At 37.4% G+C, this 16,738-nt stretch overlaps 1 protein-coding gene across 1 annotated transcript; it reads right to left on the bottom strand.

Moving 5' to 3' along the window:
- Window positions 1-14,039: 14,039 nt before the first annotated feature.
- On the bottom strand, window positions 14,040-15,783 carry LOC145052147 (shikimate O-hydroxycinnamoyltransferase-like). Its single transcript, XM_078999960.1, has 2 exons — window positions 15,638-15,783; window positions 14,040-15,498 (listed from the first exon to the last, which is right to left on the bottom strand). Exons 1-2 carry the CDS (start codon window positions 15,766-15,768, stop codon window positions 14,199-14,201), a joined length of 1,431 nt encoding a protein of 476 aa, XP_078856086.1. The 5' UTR covers window positions 15,769-15,783; the 3' UTR covers window positions 14,040-14,198.
- Window positions 15,784-16,738: the final 955 nt, after the last annotated feature.

The raw sequence follows: 16,738 nt of genomic DNA, 5'->3' as shown, positions 1-16,738 counted from the left end.
GGCTATCTTTTAGGGAGGGAAAATTGGTCTATAAATTCCTCTTTCATTTTAGCCCTAGTAGTGATGCATCTTGGAGGGAGTGATATCAGCCGATCTTTCGCGACCCCTTAAATGTGACCGGTAGCATACAAAGTAAAACAATGTCACGAGGTATATTAGGAACATTGAAGTAGTCGGCTACGTCTTTCACCTCGTCTAGATGATTGTATGCGTCTTCGTGATCCTTCCCGTAGAATGGGATCTCCTTAAGTTGAGCAAGTATGTGGCCTTTAAGTTCAAAGGTGGCAGTTGTAGGAATTGCGAGTTGCACGAGTCTTGGGCCATTATCGTCACACATTCTTTTCTTCCATTCGTCCATGGAAACTTCATCGATGTTAGCCATGGTGTTAGCGGGTTCGCCTTCAAAGTCGCTTTCTTCTTCGGATTCGGAATCGTAATCGATTACTTTTGGAAATGGATTTTCTTCAAAATGTTCTAACTTGCTTTCCTCGCTCTTTTAACTGCTGGTTTCACCTGTGTTCTTGCTTTTCTTCTTCCCAAAGACCGACTTAAGGTCTTTGAAAGTTGATTTCCTTGACGGGTTAATGTCTTCAACGGCCTTGTCTTTGTTCTTTCTAAGAGCGGATTCCGGATCTTCATATGGAGGAACTAGGGGTGTGTTGGATCCTCGGGTCATGTAATACCTGAAATCAAAACAAGAAACACGCATAAAAAGAACAAAAACAAAATAAAAGATGAAACTAAAAAATTGCCTTGGACTCGTCGAGTAGCTTCGACTGCATTCGGCGAGTTTAAGGTTAAAACAAAAAATATATATATATTTAGAAAAAAAAAATTCTAAAAAGAGAAAAACTTAAAAACTTAGCCTAAGAACTAAATTACTAAAGCAGTAACTTTGTGCAAGATATATCTTACACAAAGGATTGATAACACTAGTAGTTAAAATTAATTTTTGAACTGTTCCCCGACAACAACGCCAAAAACTTGATGTGTATAAAAATGTAATAGTTTTAATCCTACTTTTAAGATATAATTTAAACACACAAAGGCAGTGGACCTGTCAATTAGTGGTATAGTTGTATAAGTAGGGTATCGAACACGGGGAACAGTAATTAAACTAATAACTAGGATTAACTAAACAAGTAATGAAAGTAAAAGGTTTTCTCCAGTTTTACAAGACTAGAAACTTAACAAACTAACTAACATGCAAATTAAGTAATTGAAAGCTAAAACAAGTAAAAACCCACTAAATTCAATAATAAAAAGGCTTCTGTTTAGGTTCGATTCATTTACTCCTATGTTTGATTTTATGGGAAGTGCAATGGATTAACTGTTATTGGCTACCGATTAAGGTGATTTGATTCACATTCGCTATTACCAATCCTTAGAAAACAAATTAATTTAAGCAGTGATCAAGTGACTAAACTAATGACTTTCCTAGTTTATTTATTCAGGTTAAATAAGACTTGTAATTAGCTAATCAAATTAATAATTCAATTAACCTCTTGTTGATGGTTTATCACACAAGCTCACACATTAATTTATCCATTTTCTAGTTAACCCTAGTTTTACATTCGCTATTCCAAGGCACATAATAATGTTTTCACATAAATCACATGAGGTAAGCAATTAAGAGACGTTCATGAAGCTTAATTACTTGTCAGTTAACAGAAAATAGTTGTGGTTAATGCATAAGGTTCTTTAACAAGCTTAATAAAACATAATTCATCAATAAATAATAAATCCAACTATAAATCAATCCATATTTGTAAATTTATCTACCCTAAACAGAAACTATAAGGTTTAGCTCATAATTACAGTAAAAGACAACTCAAAATCGAAGTTTAACAATTCACACATGGTTCAATTAAAGAATAAAGTAAAGAGTAAAACTTGTGTTGCCTTAAATATCCTAAGAATTGAAGATTAGGGTTTCTCTCACAATTTCCAAAGCTTCAGTTGCCTTCCTAGTTGCAAAATACTTCCCCAAGGATTCCAGAGAAAATTGGAATTCGGGAATTTGGATTCTATTTATAGATTTCAGAATACAGGGTCGACTCGTCGAGTAGGTAACCGACTCGCCGAGTCCCCTTTGTAGAATCCGTGTACAACAAGGACTTTGTGTTTGCTTCGCGAACATTCGTGGGTACTCGTCGAGTAGACGTTCAGACTCGTCGAGTCCTTCAGGATTTTGGCTCTTTTTCTTCTTTCTTGAATTCCCCAGCTTCTGATTGTATCTCCTGCTTCCTTTTGCTTCCGAGCACATTTTTTAGACTGAAAATACAATTTAAACATAATTAAGTACCTTTTGTCCACAAACTGCAATAAATTAGCTAATAAATAATAAAAATCTATACTAAATATATAGCTAAATATGCACATATCAGAAAACTCACCTCAAAATCGTGTAGTGTCTGCACAGATCTTGGTATGAAAACCAACTCTCCCGAATCCTCGATCCCCACACTACAACTTTTCTAACTTATCAATTCATACTCGTAACCCTTATAAGGGTCAACTCAAGTCAAGACAAAGTCAAGGTCAACACCTTGGTCAATGGTCAATCATTTGGTCAAAGTCAACATCTGGTTGACTCAACTCGCCGAGTTGGTCCACCAACTCGCCGATTCCCCATATCCACAAAATGCCATAATCTCGTCCCTACTCGTCGAGTCTAGTAAGAGCTCGACGAGTTCGCCTTCATCAACACATCAGACTATCTTCAACCAACTTGCCGAGTTTTTCCTTGAACTCTTCGAGTTCATATTCATCCATAAGAAGGTGTTCAGTCTATGACTCGCTGATTTCCCCTTGAACTCGTCGAGTCTGTCTTCATGTGGATGGGACATTACCTTGAACTCGCCGAGTTCTATGATTTCCAGGTCCCTAGTGAGCCTAAACAACTGAGGGACCTTCGATCTTAGCATCTGGTCCATCAATAGAAAGGATTTGGTGGAAAATACGCCCCGACTCGCCGAGTCCCATGAACAACTCTGTAACGCCCCGATTCTCAGGTATTGTTTAAATAAGATTTATTGGGATAAGCTCTACTTGACGAGTTGGTTGACCTACTCGTCGAGTAGCAGCGAGGTGGGATCGCGTGTTAAGTGACCTACTCGACGAGTCCATATTGGGACTCGACGAGTAGGAGCTGGCAAATGAAACCCTAAATCCTGGGGTTTGCACCTCTATTTAAAGGAGCCGCAGCCTCCTTTGGCCTCTTTGCAGCCTTTGAGAGCCCCTTAAGACCCTAATACACGTGTGTGTGTGTGCCCATTGTGTGTTTGAAGCTTGAAAAGAGGATCTTTGGAGGGAGAAGGCTTGGAGAAGAAGGAGATTGGAGCAAGTAAAGTGTGGGAATCAACTCTTATCTCAGTTATCATCTTCTGTAGGTAACCACATCTCCTTTTCCTTGTGAATCTCTTCTATTGGTTGAGTTTTAGGGTTTTTGGTGAGATAATAGGTTGGAAAGATGAGCTATGAGCTAGATCTGAGGTTGTAACTTCAGATCTGGACCCTCCTTGGATTCTAGAAGCATAAAGTTTTAGTTTTGGTCATGATTAAGGTCCCTCTTGAGTATGAAGTTCCATTAAGAACTTAAAATAGGCATTTAGAGCCTTTATATTCATGCATGCACGTAAAGTATGCAACTTTACGTGATAAGCATGCCCTAGGAGCTTGGATCTGTGATTTGGAGCCGCTGTATGGCTCAAAACAAGTCTGTATGGAAAGTGGATCGAATGGACTCGGCGAGTCGAAATGTTGACTCAGAGAGTCACATGAAGATGGCCGTGAACTCGACGAGTTGGATGAACAACTCGGCGAGTCCGATGAAGATTACCATAAGACTCGACGAGTTGAAGAACAACTCGGCGAGTCAGATGAATTTTCCCTAGAATATGTATGTGTGTGTATCCGTCGAGTTGCAAGGAGGGAACTCAATGGATGGCCGTAAATTTTGAACGAGAATTGAAGGAACTCGACGAGTCACCCCGGTGACTCGGTTATTTGGATTTGATGGGTCTTATACAAACAATCCTATGTGTGCATGCAACCCTAGAGTTGGATCTATGTTTTCACTATTAGTTATACAACTTTATGAACACAAAAAGAAACCTAGGATACTCCTATGATTTACGAAATCCACAAAGGAGAATAGAATACATACCTTTTGTTGTTATATAGCAATAACAACTAGCTCCTTGAATTTCCTTAGCTCTTGAAAGCAAGTACCACAAGTGTAGTACCTCTAATGACTCATAAACACAATTAGGGTGAGAGGATGAATATGAGAGAGAGGAAGGGAGGAAAAAGGCTCTAAAATTAGACCTTAGTAGGGTTTCTCCAAGGGTTGGCTGAATTTAGTGCCTTAGGGTGCTATTTATACTTAAGGCTAACAAGGGTTTCAAGGTGGAAACCCTAATCCCTTAGCTTAGGGCCTAAGCAAGTCCATGAACTCCTTTCCTTAAGCCCTTGGACAAAAACTCCTAGATCCTTCTAGGATTTTCGTTCAATCCTTAATAAAGGTGATCTAATAGCCCAAAGTCTCAACTATCAAATAATTACAAAACAGCCCCTGTACTTTTAATTAATTCCTTTAATTGCGAAATTAATTCCTAATTAATTTCTGATTAAATACTAATTAATAATATGATTCCAAATAAATACATTATTCATATAATATATTAACAAATCATATTTATACCCCAATGTATTATTCTTAACAATAAAACAACCTCTCTCCTCAATAATCATCCTGTCTAGTCACCAGTGTGAAGGCAACCCAAAAGGACCATGATCACAATCGGGTCAAGTACATACCAAAATAGTTATGGACTTAGACACTAATCCAACAGTCTCCCACTTGGATAAGTCTAATAACTATTTTGCGTATGACTTCAGAACCCGATCAGCAATCGTAGCTTTCAAAAGCCGCTGTAAACTCTGATTGTATCGGAAACGTGTCCTTTAGATAATGGATCATATATTCCTTTATTCTTAATATCACATAGACGTGAGACATGGATTGAACTCATTCTCTCAGTCTATGTGTTGTTTCCCGATTTCTGATTTATGACGATTGACAACAGACTACAGTTGAACACATCAAATTAGTCCCAGCTTGGCCAAGCGCTTAGGGTGTCATCACTAAATCATCGAGGGGCCCACAAATATCGCTTTTATCCCACTTTGGATAAAAGGCATAGATAAACTTCGACTCAATGCTCACTTGCAATCACTTACTGAATCACACACAACAATAAGTTTTATAACACCAAGTTACTGGTGCGTTTACTTATCATCAATGTGAAACCGACCAGCAAATAACAACTCACACGTCTCGGTTTCAAGAATATACAATATTATCGACTCACAATCACTCGTGATAAAATCCATGAAGTGATTTTTGTGAGCGTGGGTTTAATCCAATACTCTAATCTTATTAAAGCACTCATGAACTCTGCAGCAAATTTGTGCTATGCCTAAACTCTTCAGACAATCTACAGACTCTTCATGACAATCTTCCTTCATACCTACTTCCAACATATGACCGACTGTGGAGGTTCGAATAACCCAGCTATTCTAGAAGTCAAAACATGCAAAGAGAAACACAATGATAATACTTAATCTTATATGACCCCAAACTTGTGAGTATAAATAAAACACTTTTATTTAATCACCATATTGATTACTCATTATTCATTGTTTAATGTTTCAGATAATCAACTTTATAACTTGAATTATAACCACAATTGTCCCATGCTCCAAGCATGCACACTTTGGTTTCCTATGGTCCATACTTTGTGAAATAGATCAATCGAAAACCTTTTCCAATGAAACTCATTTCATAATCCCCAATCCTTTTAATTAGTGTAAGAATACCAAATTCTTGCCACTTTTAGAATATGTCAGATTCTAATATTTTATGTAATGATCTTTTCGTGAAGTCACGGCACAAAAGTCACAAAGACTCGGCCAATGAAATTACAAGGTACTCTATCAGAAATTATTACAAAACAATTCAATAAACGTGATCTCTCTCACTCAAAGTACATTCCTTTGAACATCCTTTTTGCATAAAATTTTCTAATCTAGACATAAATTCTTAATTTCCAACTCCCAATTATGGAAACATTTCCATATTTTCCATATGACAACTCATTCTAAATAGAATCTTATCTATTCATAATAATGTCTATATGATTCATCCAATACTATACTTCCAACTACTCACAAGCGACCAATCCTCAATGAACTTTGGATCATCCTTTGATAGTTGTTTAATTATTTTAGTCAAAACCGGTTCTAGTCCCTTTTCCTTCTTAATGCCCTTGGCATTTGGAAAAGTTTTTAGAACGGTCAAATATTATAGCATATGCAATTGTTCCTATACCCGAAGCGTATGGGATAGGATGCATAATGTCTCTCATAAAGACATGATACTTTATCAGTCTTCTGGCATAATATTTTATTTTATGTGCGATGTTCTCACAATTCGAACTATGAAGAGGGATGCCGTAATCATAATCAAATTTTTAGAATGCACTATGTATCCCTGACTAAATTTATTAACATTCCACAATCTAAGCCTTTAGATTTAAAATAAAGCATAATATTCTCTCCCTTAATTATAGAAAAACAACTTTTCAAACCCTTACGACTTTGCAAAGTATAACTCTTGTTTTCTATACTTAATATTGCTAACTTGCAATACTTACCATAATAATCATGCTCCCACTAACATGATGATCATTTCCTTATTGGCATAACACTTATGCTCCCACTAGCTTTGACATGTATTCAAAAAACAACTGAACTTCCAAAAAACAATGATTATTGAATTCCTTAAGTTCATATTTCTAATACCAGATGCTTTGATAATCCTTTATCTAAGCTTCTTAAACTCATACACCTTTTCTTAGAAAGCTTACATGTGTGTCTAAACAATTATAGAACTTGTATTACAAAGTCCCAAATGTTCGGACTAATTGCCAAATCTCACAATTCGAACTATGAAGAGGGATGCCGTAATCATAATCGAATTTGAGAATGCAATCTACACAGTTGCTATCTTCTTAAAATCTTTCTTAGTGAAAGCGTTTCCTCACAATCATTTTCATGAAGGAGAGAAACCTTATGACGCTTAGATTTTATGGTGTATGTGTTCCTATCCATGTGAATTTGCCATAAGCATAATCGAAAGATAATGTTTGTGACAAATTCAAACTCTTATGGACAGAACTTGTTCATTCTTAATTTCTTGCCGTTAAGGGTCCCACCATTGCTTCCAAGTTATTCAGCAGCTCACCTATTCCAGTCAATGTACTTTCATTGAATAAGGTGATTTGCCTAATGCAATCTATTGAGAACTCGTAGAACTCATATGCATAGTTGACCAAACTGGAATGGCAATGAAACAAGAATATGTCAGTCACGATAGGTTATAAACCTCAAGCCGTGCGCTAGTGATGATCAACTAGGTTTATTCTTGAATTTGTTCTTGAAACTTTTCAAGACATTTAAGACTCCCACTGACTCCTTGACATATAAGGTTCTCTTGTGAAGAAACTTTTCTTGATAAACAAATATTCAAGAGTTAGTGTAGCTTTTATCAAGACAAAACACTTATCAAAATTGGTCCTAGGTTGTCTTTGTCTTATCCAAGACATCACAACCTACCAATTTCAAATCTGAGTGTTATAAACCTACTTAAGACTTTTCACTCAAGTCACAATCTTGACTCTAAGACTTGATATTGGAACGAATTATGATTGACTTCTTGATTTAACCATTTCTACAATTCTCGATTCCTCTTCTTGGACATACATATATACTAAGACTCACTTAGAGGACCAACTGAGAAATAGTTCTTAATCATTAAGACTTATCATAAAACACAATAAAAGGTACTCTCCCTTCTTCTTAGAATAGAGAAACTTTTATCTTTCTGCCTACTTGATTCTTCTTATTTGTTCTGCAATTGATTGAAACTCTTTCAATCAACTCAAATTATACTTAATCTTATAAGTATAACCATATTCTCTAAACTTTAGTAAATCATGACGAATATCTTTGTCACTCTTGTGGTAGACTTCATCAATGTACAACCTAGTGTACTCGATCTCCTAGTCCTTCAATTGACACTTTGTCAAAGAATTAGTCTAAATTTCCCAAATGTGAAAGTTTTTCATTCATCATACAATACACGTTGCATGATTCCAAGTTTCTATCCACTTGAAACTTGGGTGATGAGAAACTCTCCCTATTTGGTAAACTATCGACACTTCCACAAATAACCTAATTAAGAATCAAATCCATTATTGCTAATAATAGAAACCTTCAAACATCAATTTTTCATACATGCCATTGCAAGGATAAATAAATAAGATAAAATCAAAATTTATTTTATTGCGGAAAAATTTGTCCTTACAATGCAATTCAGTTGAAAAACTATGTTATTACATATATCTTATCAATCTATTCTAACTCCAAGTAGTAGCTCAAGAATCCAATCTTCAAGCAATGCGATCGAAATCCATTTCTTCACAATTAGATTCAGCTCACTTCTTCCCTTAAGCTTCCTCTCTTTTCTTCAATCCTACAAAACATCAAAATGTAATCTTATCACATCATGTATTAAGAATCTAGAATAGGAACTTAAAAGAGTTAGTTAATGGATTTTACCTGAAATAGAGTCATACGTCTTGACTCTCCCATCTCTTAGAACTCTCAGGTAAATAGGGCAGCTTCGTCTCCAATGCCCTTTCTTTTGGCAATAAAAGCAAATGGACTCTTTTGGAATGGCACATGGAACTATCTCAGAGTTTACCTTTTTCTGGATTTCCAATGTCACCATTTTCAATTTCCATTGTAGTTTGGGAGTTTGATTCACCAGACAAATTTGCTTGACCAGCACGCCAAATCATTGCTGATTCAGCAGCTATAAGCAAATAGGTGAGATCAATGAGGGTCACGTCATGATCCATCATATAGTACTCTCTAACGAACTCACTATATGATTCAGGAAGTGACTAAAGAACTCAATCAATAGCTAACTCACCTGAATCTCGACACCCAACATCCTTAACCTATCAATGTGTGACTTCATCTCTAAGACGTGTGCACACACAAGTTTCCCATCTTCATGTTTACTTGCCAAAAGGGCTTGAGTGATCTTGAACTTTTCAAGCCTTCGTACTTGTGGGTTAGGGAGAATAATTGGAGGAGGTGGAGGAATGGAAGCATGATCTCATGTTCCTCGGTCGAATCGTGGAATATCATCTTCATGTGGAAAGCTTGTTCCACGGGATTTGGGAAAACCATAGTTGTCATACTTTGACATCTACAAAACGGGAGAAAAAATTCAAGTTAGTTGATTGATTGAGTCTTTAATAAATCACCCAAATGAGATATTAAGGCTAGGACCCAACACAATATTCCATAACTTGGGAGAGGGATGTCGTAACCCAAATTACAGAACATTTGAAGGTAAGTGAATGACGATTCACTAATTTTCCACCATGAAAAACGAAAAAGAGATTAGGTTTTAAATGTATTGAAAAATTCCTATATCCTTTTAGATTCATTGAACTTTTCAATGGCATGTTTAAATCTCGATATGCCCCTCGATTTGTGATTGGGATGCCAAGGATCACAAAACAGGGTGTGAATAACCATGCACACTTACATGGTGCCCCCAATGTTATAGTCACCTATTCGATGTGTCGGTTAACCACACACGCTCCACCGAACTATGACAAACATTGAGTCACCTTTTGCTACCTTTGCTTAGAACCATTTAGTGTGCCGGTTAACCACACACGCTCCACTAACGTCTTCGCAAGGGCACAAAGAGTAATTTCATGGAATTGCATTAATTCACTTTTGCCTAAAGTAACTAAGATTGGGAATTTTGTAAAAACATTTAGTTACTTTATACTTCATTATACTTTTAATGGAAAAGGTTTGCCCTATCCTACCCATTCGGCTAACGACCCTCCACCAATCAAGGAAGCGGTGGGTGAGAGTCGACACCTACTAAACGGCCATTTTATAGGACATAACCTTATACCCCCCTTATAGACCGGCTTCGTGAATGAGGCCTACTAACGGTAAGACTAGCAGTTTAAGTTATACATATATAATATTAGACTTTTAATGTTATATATATATAGTATAAGGTTGTATTTTACACTTTTAAAATACTAGGTGGTTTAATTTAATAAATATAAACCATATGATTATGGATTTATTAACTCTCTTTTAATTATATTTTTAATTAACTTAACAAAACCATAAGGGTGTAATTTGAACTTTTCAAAACTAAGGGTTTTAGAATTTAGACTTTCAAAATTAAACCTTTTAATCAAACAATTTAAATTCCAAAACTTGAGGGCAAGTTTTGAAACTTTTTAAAATAAATTAGGTTTTAATTTTATTCAAAAATTTCGAAAATCCAACCCTTAAATTTTAAAATTTTAAATATTAAAACATTGATTTAATAATTATCCAAAATTAAACAATTAATTTAAATTACTAAATCTTGTAGGATTATCCATTAAATTAAACAATTAATTTAATCTAATCCCATATCCCCTAAGATTTGAAAATTTATGGAATGGGATAATTCATAAGATCTTTAATTATCTATTTAAGGAATCAAGGATAATAACAAGATATGACATTATCGAAATCCCTAAAATTTGGGAATCCTATCTAGGGGACAAGACAAATTTCGAAATTCTAGGGTTAGACAACCCTAAAATCGAAATCTTGGGGCCAAAGAAAAAGATTTAGGAAACCCTATCAAAAATTTCGAAATCTAGGGTTTAGAAACCCTAATTTCGAAAATCAAGCCTCAGGGTTTATTAGCCATAAACCCTAATTGTCATATTCATACATTTGTATCAAATCTAATTGAAAACAAAAACCAATGGCTCTGATACCACTGATGGGTCTTATACAAACAATCCTATGTGTGCATGCAACCCTAGAGTTGGATCTATGTTTTCACTATTAGTTATACAACTTTATGAACACAAAAAGAAACCTGGGATACTCCTATGATTTACAAAATCCACAAAGGAGAATAGAATACATACATTTTGTTGTTCTATAGCAATAACAACTAGCTCCTTGAATTTCCTTAGCTCTTGAAAGCAAGTACCACAAGTGTAGTACCTCTAATGGCTCACAAACACACTTTGAGTGAGAGGATGAATATGAGAGAGAAGAAGGGAGGAAAGACGCTCTAAAATTCGACCTTAGTAAGGTTTCTCCAAGGTTTGGCCGAATTTAGTGCCTTAGGGTGCTATTTATACTTAAGGCTAACTAGGGTTTCAAGGTGGAAACCCTAATCCCTTAGCTTAGGGCCTAAGCAAGCCCATAAACTCCTTTCCTTAAGCCCTTGGAAGAAAACTCCTAGATCCTTATAGGATTTTCGATCAAGCCTTAATAAAGGTGATCCAATAGCCCAAAGTCTCAACTATCAAATAATTACAAAACAGGCCTTATACTTTTAATTAATTCCTTTAATCACGAAATTAATTCCTAATTAATTTCTGATTAAATACTAATTAATAATATGATTCCAAATAAATACATTATTCATATAATATATTAACAAATCAAATTTATACCCCAATTTATTATTCTTAACAATATAACAATCTCTCTCCTCAACAATCATCCTGTCTAGTCACCAGTGTGAAGGCAACCCAAAAGGACCATGCTCACAATCGGGTCAAGTACATACCAACATAGTTATGGACTTAGACACTAATCCAACAAGATTGTACTTCAAGGAACTCGACGGGTAGTCGAGGGTACTCGGCGAGTTGGGGTCAACATGGACTGTTGACCTTGACTGAGGGCTTTGACTTTGATCAGGGGTTGACTAGTGGGTTATGGAGTACCTTAAAAGGTTAAGGACTTACGAGTATATTGTACTATGATAATAGGTGGCAGAGCCGGTGTCAAGTGATCCGTGAGTTGGAGTTTACCTTCCGAGTCGACATCTGCGAGGTGAGTTATCCTCACTGTATCGATAGGGTCTACGGCACCAAGGCCGGCCCTTTAATTGTTATTGTTATGGTATGCTACATGTGGTTATGATCTGTTAGATCGGAATCAGGGTAGACAGTATGTTATGCTTTTATGATCCGTAGGGATTGGTATGTTAGTGACCTCCTAGGTCGGTCCTCTAGTTACAGGAGAATTCTATGATTGATGATCAGTGAGATAGATATATTTGATGTTTGTATATGCCAGTATATGATAGTTATGCGCACATGGTTATTTGCTTGTTGGTTGGATTGAGGCGGTCATGCTTTGTGCTGAAGGCCAGTATACCTTATGAGCGGTCCGAGGAGATTGTAGGCCCACATGGCGGAACAGTCATGCCGAAGGCTCGGGATAGATCCAGATAGACTGTAGGCCATGTAGGGCGGTCCGTCAGGCCGATGGCCCAGTATGCATGTTGATTGATTGATTATTACTGATATGGTATTTTCATTATGGTATTGGTATTTTGGGGGGTAGCTCACTAAGCCCTCGGGCTTACAGTTTTCAGTTTATTGTTTCAGGTACTTCAAGAGATCATGGCAAGGCGAAGGCATGACCGTACCGCTCCTCATCCTTATGTTATGATTTTGGGACACTCTGATGGATATTGATTTGAAAACATTTTTGTAAACAAACGCGGTTTGATTTTATTTATGATTGAAAAAGTTTAAATTTGGCGTAAAATTTATGGATGTTACAAACTCGCCGAGTCCCTCTTTGTCCAAAACTATACAACTGATTATAATGGGTCTTAACGCATCAAAACCATAGATCTGGCCTCCTAGGGTCCATTTTATACGTAAAACTACAAACTTGATGTCCATGCATGAGGCCTTTGGCTCAAAAAGCCATAAAAAGAGGTCTACAAGATGTATGGGGTGCTTATGGCAACAAAGTTGGCACCTTTATGCCATATGGACCCCCAATAGCTCCAGATCTGAAGTGCAACACCAAGCACACATACAAAATCCGATTATGGCTTCACTGTGCTTATAAAAAAGGTAGAAATAGCCCTAAATCAAAATCTAAGAGATAAATGGTCAAGGTTCCAACTTTTTACCTTGAATGAGCTAAGAATAGAGCAAAACCTCTGGATCTTCTTGCTTCTACTTGAACTCCCAAGCTTCCTTCCTCCTTTCCAACTTCAAAAACACACAAAAATGGTACCAACAAGCTCAAGAACACACAATAACGACTAGGGTTTCAAGTTAGGGTTTTCTCTGGTTTGGGAGGGACAATGGAGGCTGGTTTGTGGTGTTATAAGTTGTTTAAATAGGGTGCAAACCCCAAATATTAGGGTTTCATCCAGACAGTCCTACTCGCCGGGTCGGTCTCCCGACTCGTCGAATAGGTCACTTAACCCCCCCCCCCCCCCCCCCGATCAAAAGTCGAGTCTACTCGACGAGTTGGGCCTCCAACTCACCGAGTCGCAGAGCAAACTATGGAGTTACTTAAATTTAAATACGTACTAGGAATCGGGTGTTACACAATTATTGACAAAGTAATCATGTACCAATAAGTCATGTACGACTTGACGATCTCGGTTGACAGTTGCTCTTAAATGTGAAACGTACAAACTTTTTCATCATGTTATGTGTTGCACAACACTGAAGAGCGTCGAGATGAATTCTCCCTCGTCATCCGAATTGAAATTCTTAAAAAAAATTCAATAAATATGTTTTTTTAAAGAGAATGGTTTGAATGTAAATGTTGTAATTGTTGTGTTTATATAGGTAATGTTGATATATTAAAAAAAAACATATTAAAAGTTTAAGTTTTCGACCGACGAATTGCTAGAAAGAGAATGAAGGTTGCCATTGGTCGTGATCGTCCACCGCATGCATCACGATGGACCACAAAAACACCCAACCACGAATGACTGGGGTAGTGTGTACGAGCGTTTTCCATGGTTACGTAGACCACGAGCTGGTTCGTCTTGAGTATTTCGAATGGCCTAAGATAGAAAGAATAAAATGTTTGTGCAAAATATATCAATATTTTAAGCTGAATAGCTGTTAAAAACTCTAACCAACGGAGCTATATATAAGCTCGTTTCAACATAAGTATTTCCCTTTGGGTAAAAATTAAAATCATACAATAATGAACAAATTTAAAGAACGTATGTATCCAAGATTTCAGATATCATACAAGAAGTTGCTGAAAAGCTTCATATGTTCGGCTAGCAGTGAAATGGCAATCGACAAGCTCCCATCATTAACCGGGCTTGGTAGCACAAAACTCAAACCTTCGAATGCAATCCCCCCGGGACCCATGAATATAGGCCGGCCCCACCCAAAGTCGGCGTCGTGAATCGGCAGCCTAGCCCAACTGGTTATTCCAAGATTAGGGCATTTAAAGGTATGTGCACCACGAACCAATGCCTTCAAATCGGGCTGTAATTCCAAATAGTCAAGTGCTGATTTAAGATAATCGTTGTCCATCTTCACTAACGCATCGTGGATTTTACTAGCAGCATACCAAGTTGGCTTCGACTGAAGCTCGCCTGCTACCGCTATCGGAGTGGTCGTGAAGATAACATTCCCGAAGTAGCCCGGTGGTAGGGCGGGTTGAAGGCGGGCCCGGCCATCGGTGGCGATGTATAGCTTGGTGTCTTGATTATCTGGCAGACCGCGGGCTTTACACACAGACCTCCAAACATGGCCGGAGAGCATTTCATAGGAGCTATAGTTGATTGTGTTACCATCTTCTTTCGATTTTGATTTGAGCACGTTGAGTTGGTCTCGTGTCAATTTGAAAATTGAGACGACGGTTTCATCTGACGAGGTTTCGGATGTGGATTTCATCGGCGGAGCAGGTTGGTATTCAACGTGCTCGAAAACGGGTCGTGGTGGGTCTTGAGCACGGAGGAGGGTTCGGTCTATGAAGGGTGGGAGACTGACGTCAAGGCCACGAGCCATATCGGACCATGTGTTGATGAAGTGCAGCCCAGATGCACCATCTGCAGCATGATGTTGCATCCCGACTCCTAACGAAACTCCCCCACATCTGAAGTAAGTTACCTGCAACACCAGTAGGGAATATGATTCGATTCCGAGGGAGTAGTCAACTGCCGGGATAAGTTTCCTGAGCTCCAACGTGGGGGCAAAGTCACCATAATCATCGATCACGCCATCGGACTCTGCTTCAACAAACAATACGCCTTGTCCTTGACAATCGATCTCAATTCGGCCATCTTCGTCTCTCTTCAATCGTCCTCCCATGGGGTAAAACGGAACCAAAGCCCTACTCAGAGCATCCTTCATGACCTTTGCATCGAAGAAGTTGGTGGCTCCGGAGGGCCGGTAGAAATAGACGCTCGGTGTGTGAAAATTTGGAACCACGAGGTCGACGTTAGAGTTCCATAGCTTTATCCTCGGCGTCTCCTCCGCGGGTCTCACCATCGTGGATTCTCTAATCGCGATCTTCATCTCCTTACTGCAGTTCATGAAAAAGTAAACCGTAAGAACTTGATCAAATATTCAAATTAGTACGTAATGCATTTGAAACCATTGCATAATTAGTGAAATTAACTAAAACGGTATTTCTTTTTGGATTGAAAGCAAGAAATGAATACCTGTGAAAATGTGTTAGAATTGGTATTGGATGAAATGAGCGATAATGGTGTGGCCGGTGTTGATTTGGTTTGAAATGGGTAAGAGTTTTGGTTGCTTTTATAGTTTTATATGAAGAATGACGATGCTTCATACGATGACTCCTTTGTGTTGTGTTGGGGCTCACCTACTGCGACCAAGCCAAGTCAAACTCCAAAGTTGACTACCAAAAGTCACATCCCAACTAATTATTAAATAACACTTCCAAACCTCCAGCCATACTCAAATTAACACAAGTTTTGATCAAAATGGACCAAACCATAGGGACCATACTATTAATAATTTTATGTTTGAAGTTGCAAATAGGAAGTTGGTGGGATGGTGACGAAGGAATAATGTTTTACCAACTTTAATATCGCAAACAGATTGTATCGTGGATCCGACTACAAGCGGTAGGTATATGTCGGATAAGCAAAAAAAGAAAGACTAAACTAAACTCTTGTGAGTGTCATTTGTAAACTTGTTTGTTTAATTAACTTTTCAGTGTTGTGAGTGTCATTTGTACATTTATTTTATTCTCGTTGTTAATAAGTCGAGGTCGGGCTACTCGAGGCTATGCGACAAAGGTCACACAAAACAAAATGCATGGTAAAACAAAGTTGGAGGTCTTGGAGTCCAATCTGTTAAAAGTATTAAAATTAAACTATATGACATTTATGGAATTATCTTATAGATTATAATAAGGGTGTCGAACGGGTAAATTTTTCGGGTTTCGGGTAGAACGGGTATTTCCTTAAGGAAATAATACCCAATACCCGACCTATATTGTAATTCGGGTTTTTGGGTTTCGGGTATTCGAGTTTGAGGTCGGGTCGGGTAATTATCGGGTATACCCGAAACTTTCTTAAATGATACTTATTGGTAATTTATTTATTTATTTATTTATTTTTACATGTTGGTTGGTTTAATAAAGAACCGGGAAGGAAAATACTCCATACAATTAACAAGTACATATATAAAAACGATACAAATCATTATAATACGTTATGTACTTTTTTAATTCCATTCTGTGCGATAGTGAGAAACTGATAATTGTGATAACGGTTCAAGACTTCAGCTTTAGC

The sequence above is a fragment of the Lactuca serriola genome, chromosome 5 (assembly GCF_051521515.1).
Source record: "Lactuca serriola cultivar US96UC23 chromosome 5, Lser_US96UC23_V15, whole genome shotgun sequence".
Lineage (NCBI taxonomy): Eukaryota > Viridiplantae > Streptophyta > Magnoliopsida > Asterales > Asteraceae > Lactuca > Lactuca serriola.
Note: the sequence above shows the minus strand (reverse complement) of the source record. Positions and strands in the feature narration are given on the sequence as shown.

Excerpts from the sequence above, each read along its gene's own strand:
- LOC145052147 (XM_078999960.1), bottom strand. The coding sequence starts at position 15,768 with ATGAAGCATCGTCATTCTTCATATAAAACTATAAAAGCAACCAAAACT. Across the intron at positions 15,499-15,637 it reads ATTCTAACACATTTTCACAG|TAAGGAGATGAAGATCGCGA; the intron begins GTATTCATTTCT and ends CATGAACTGCAG.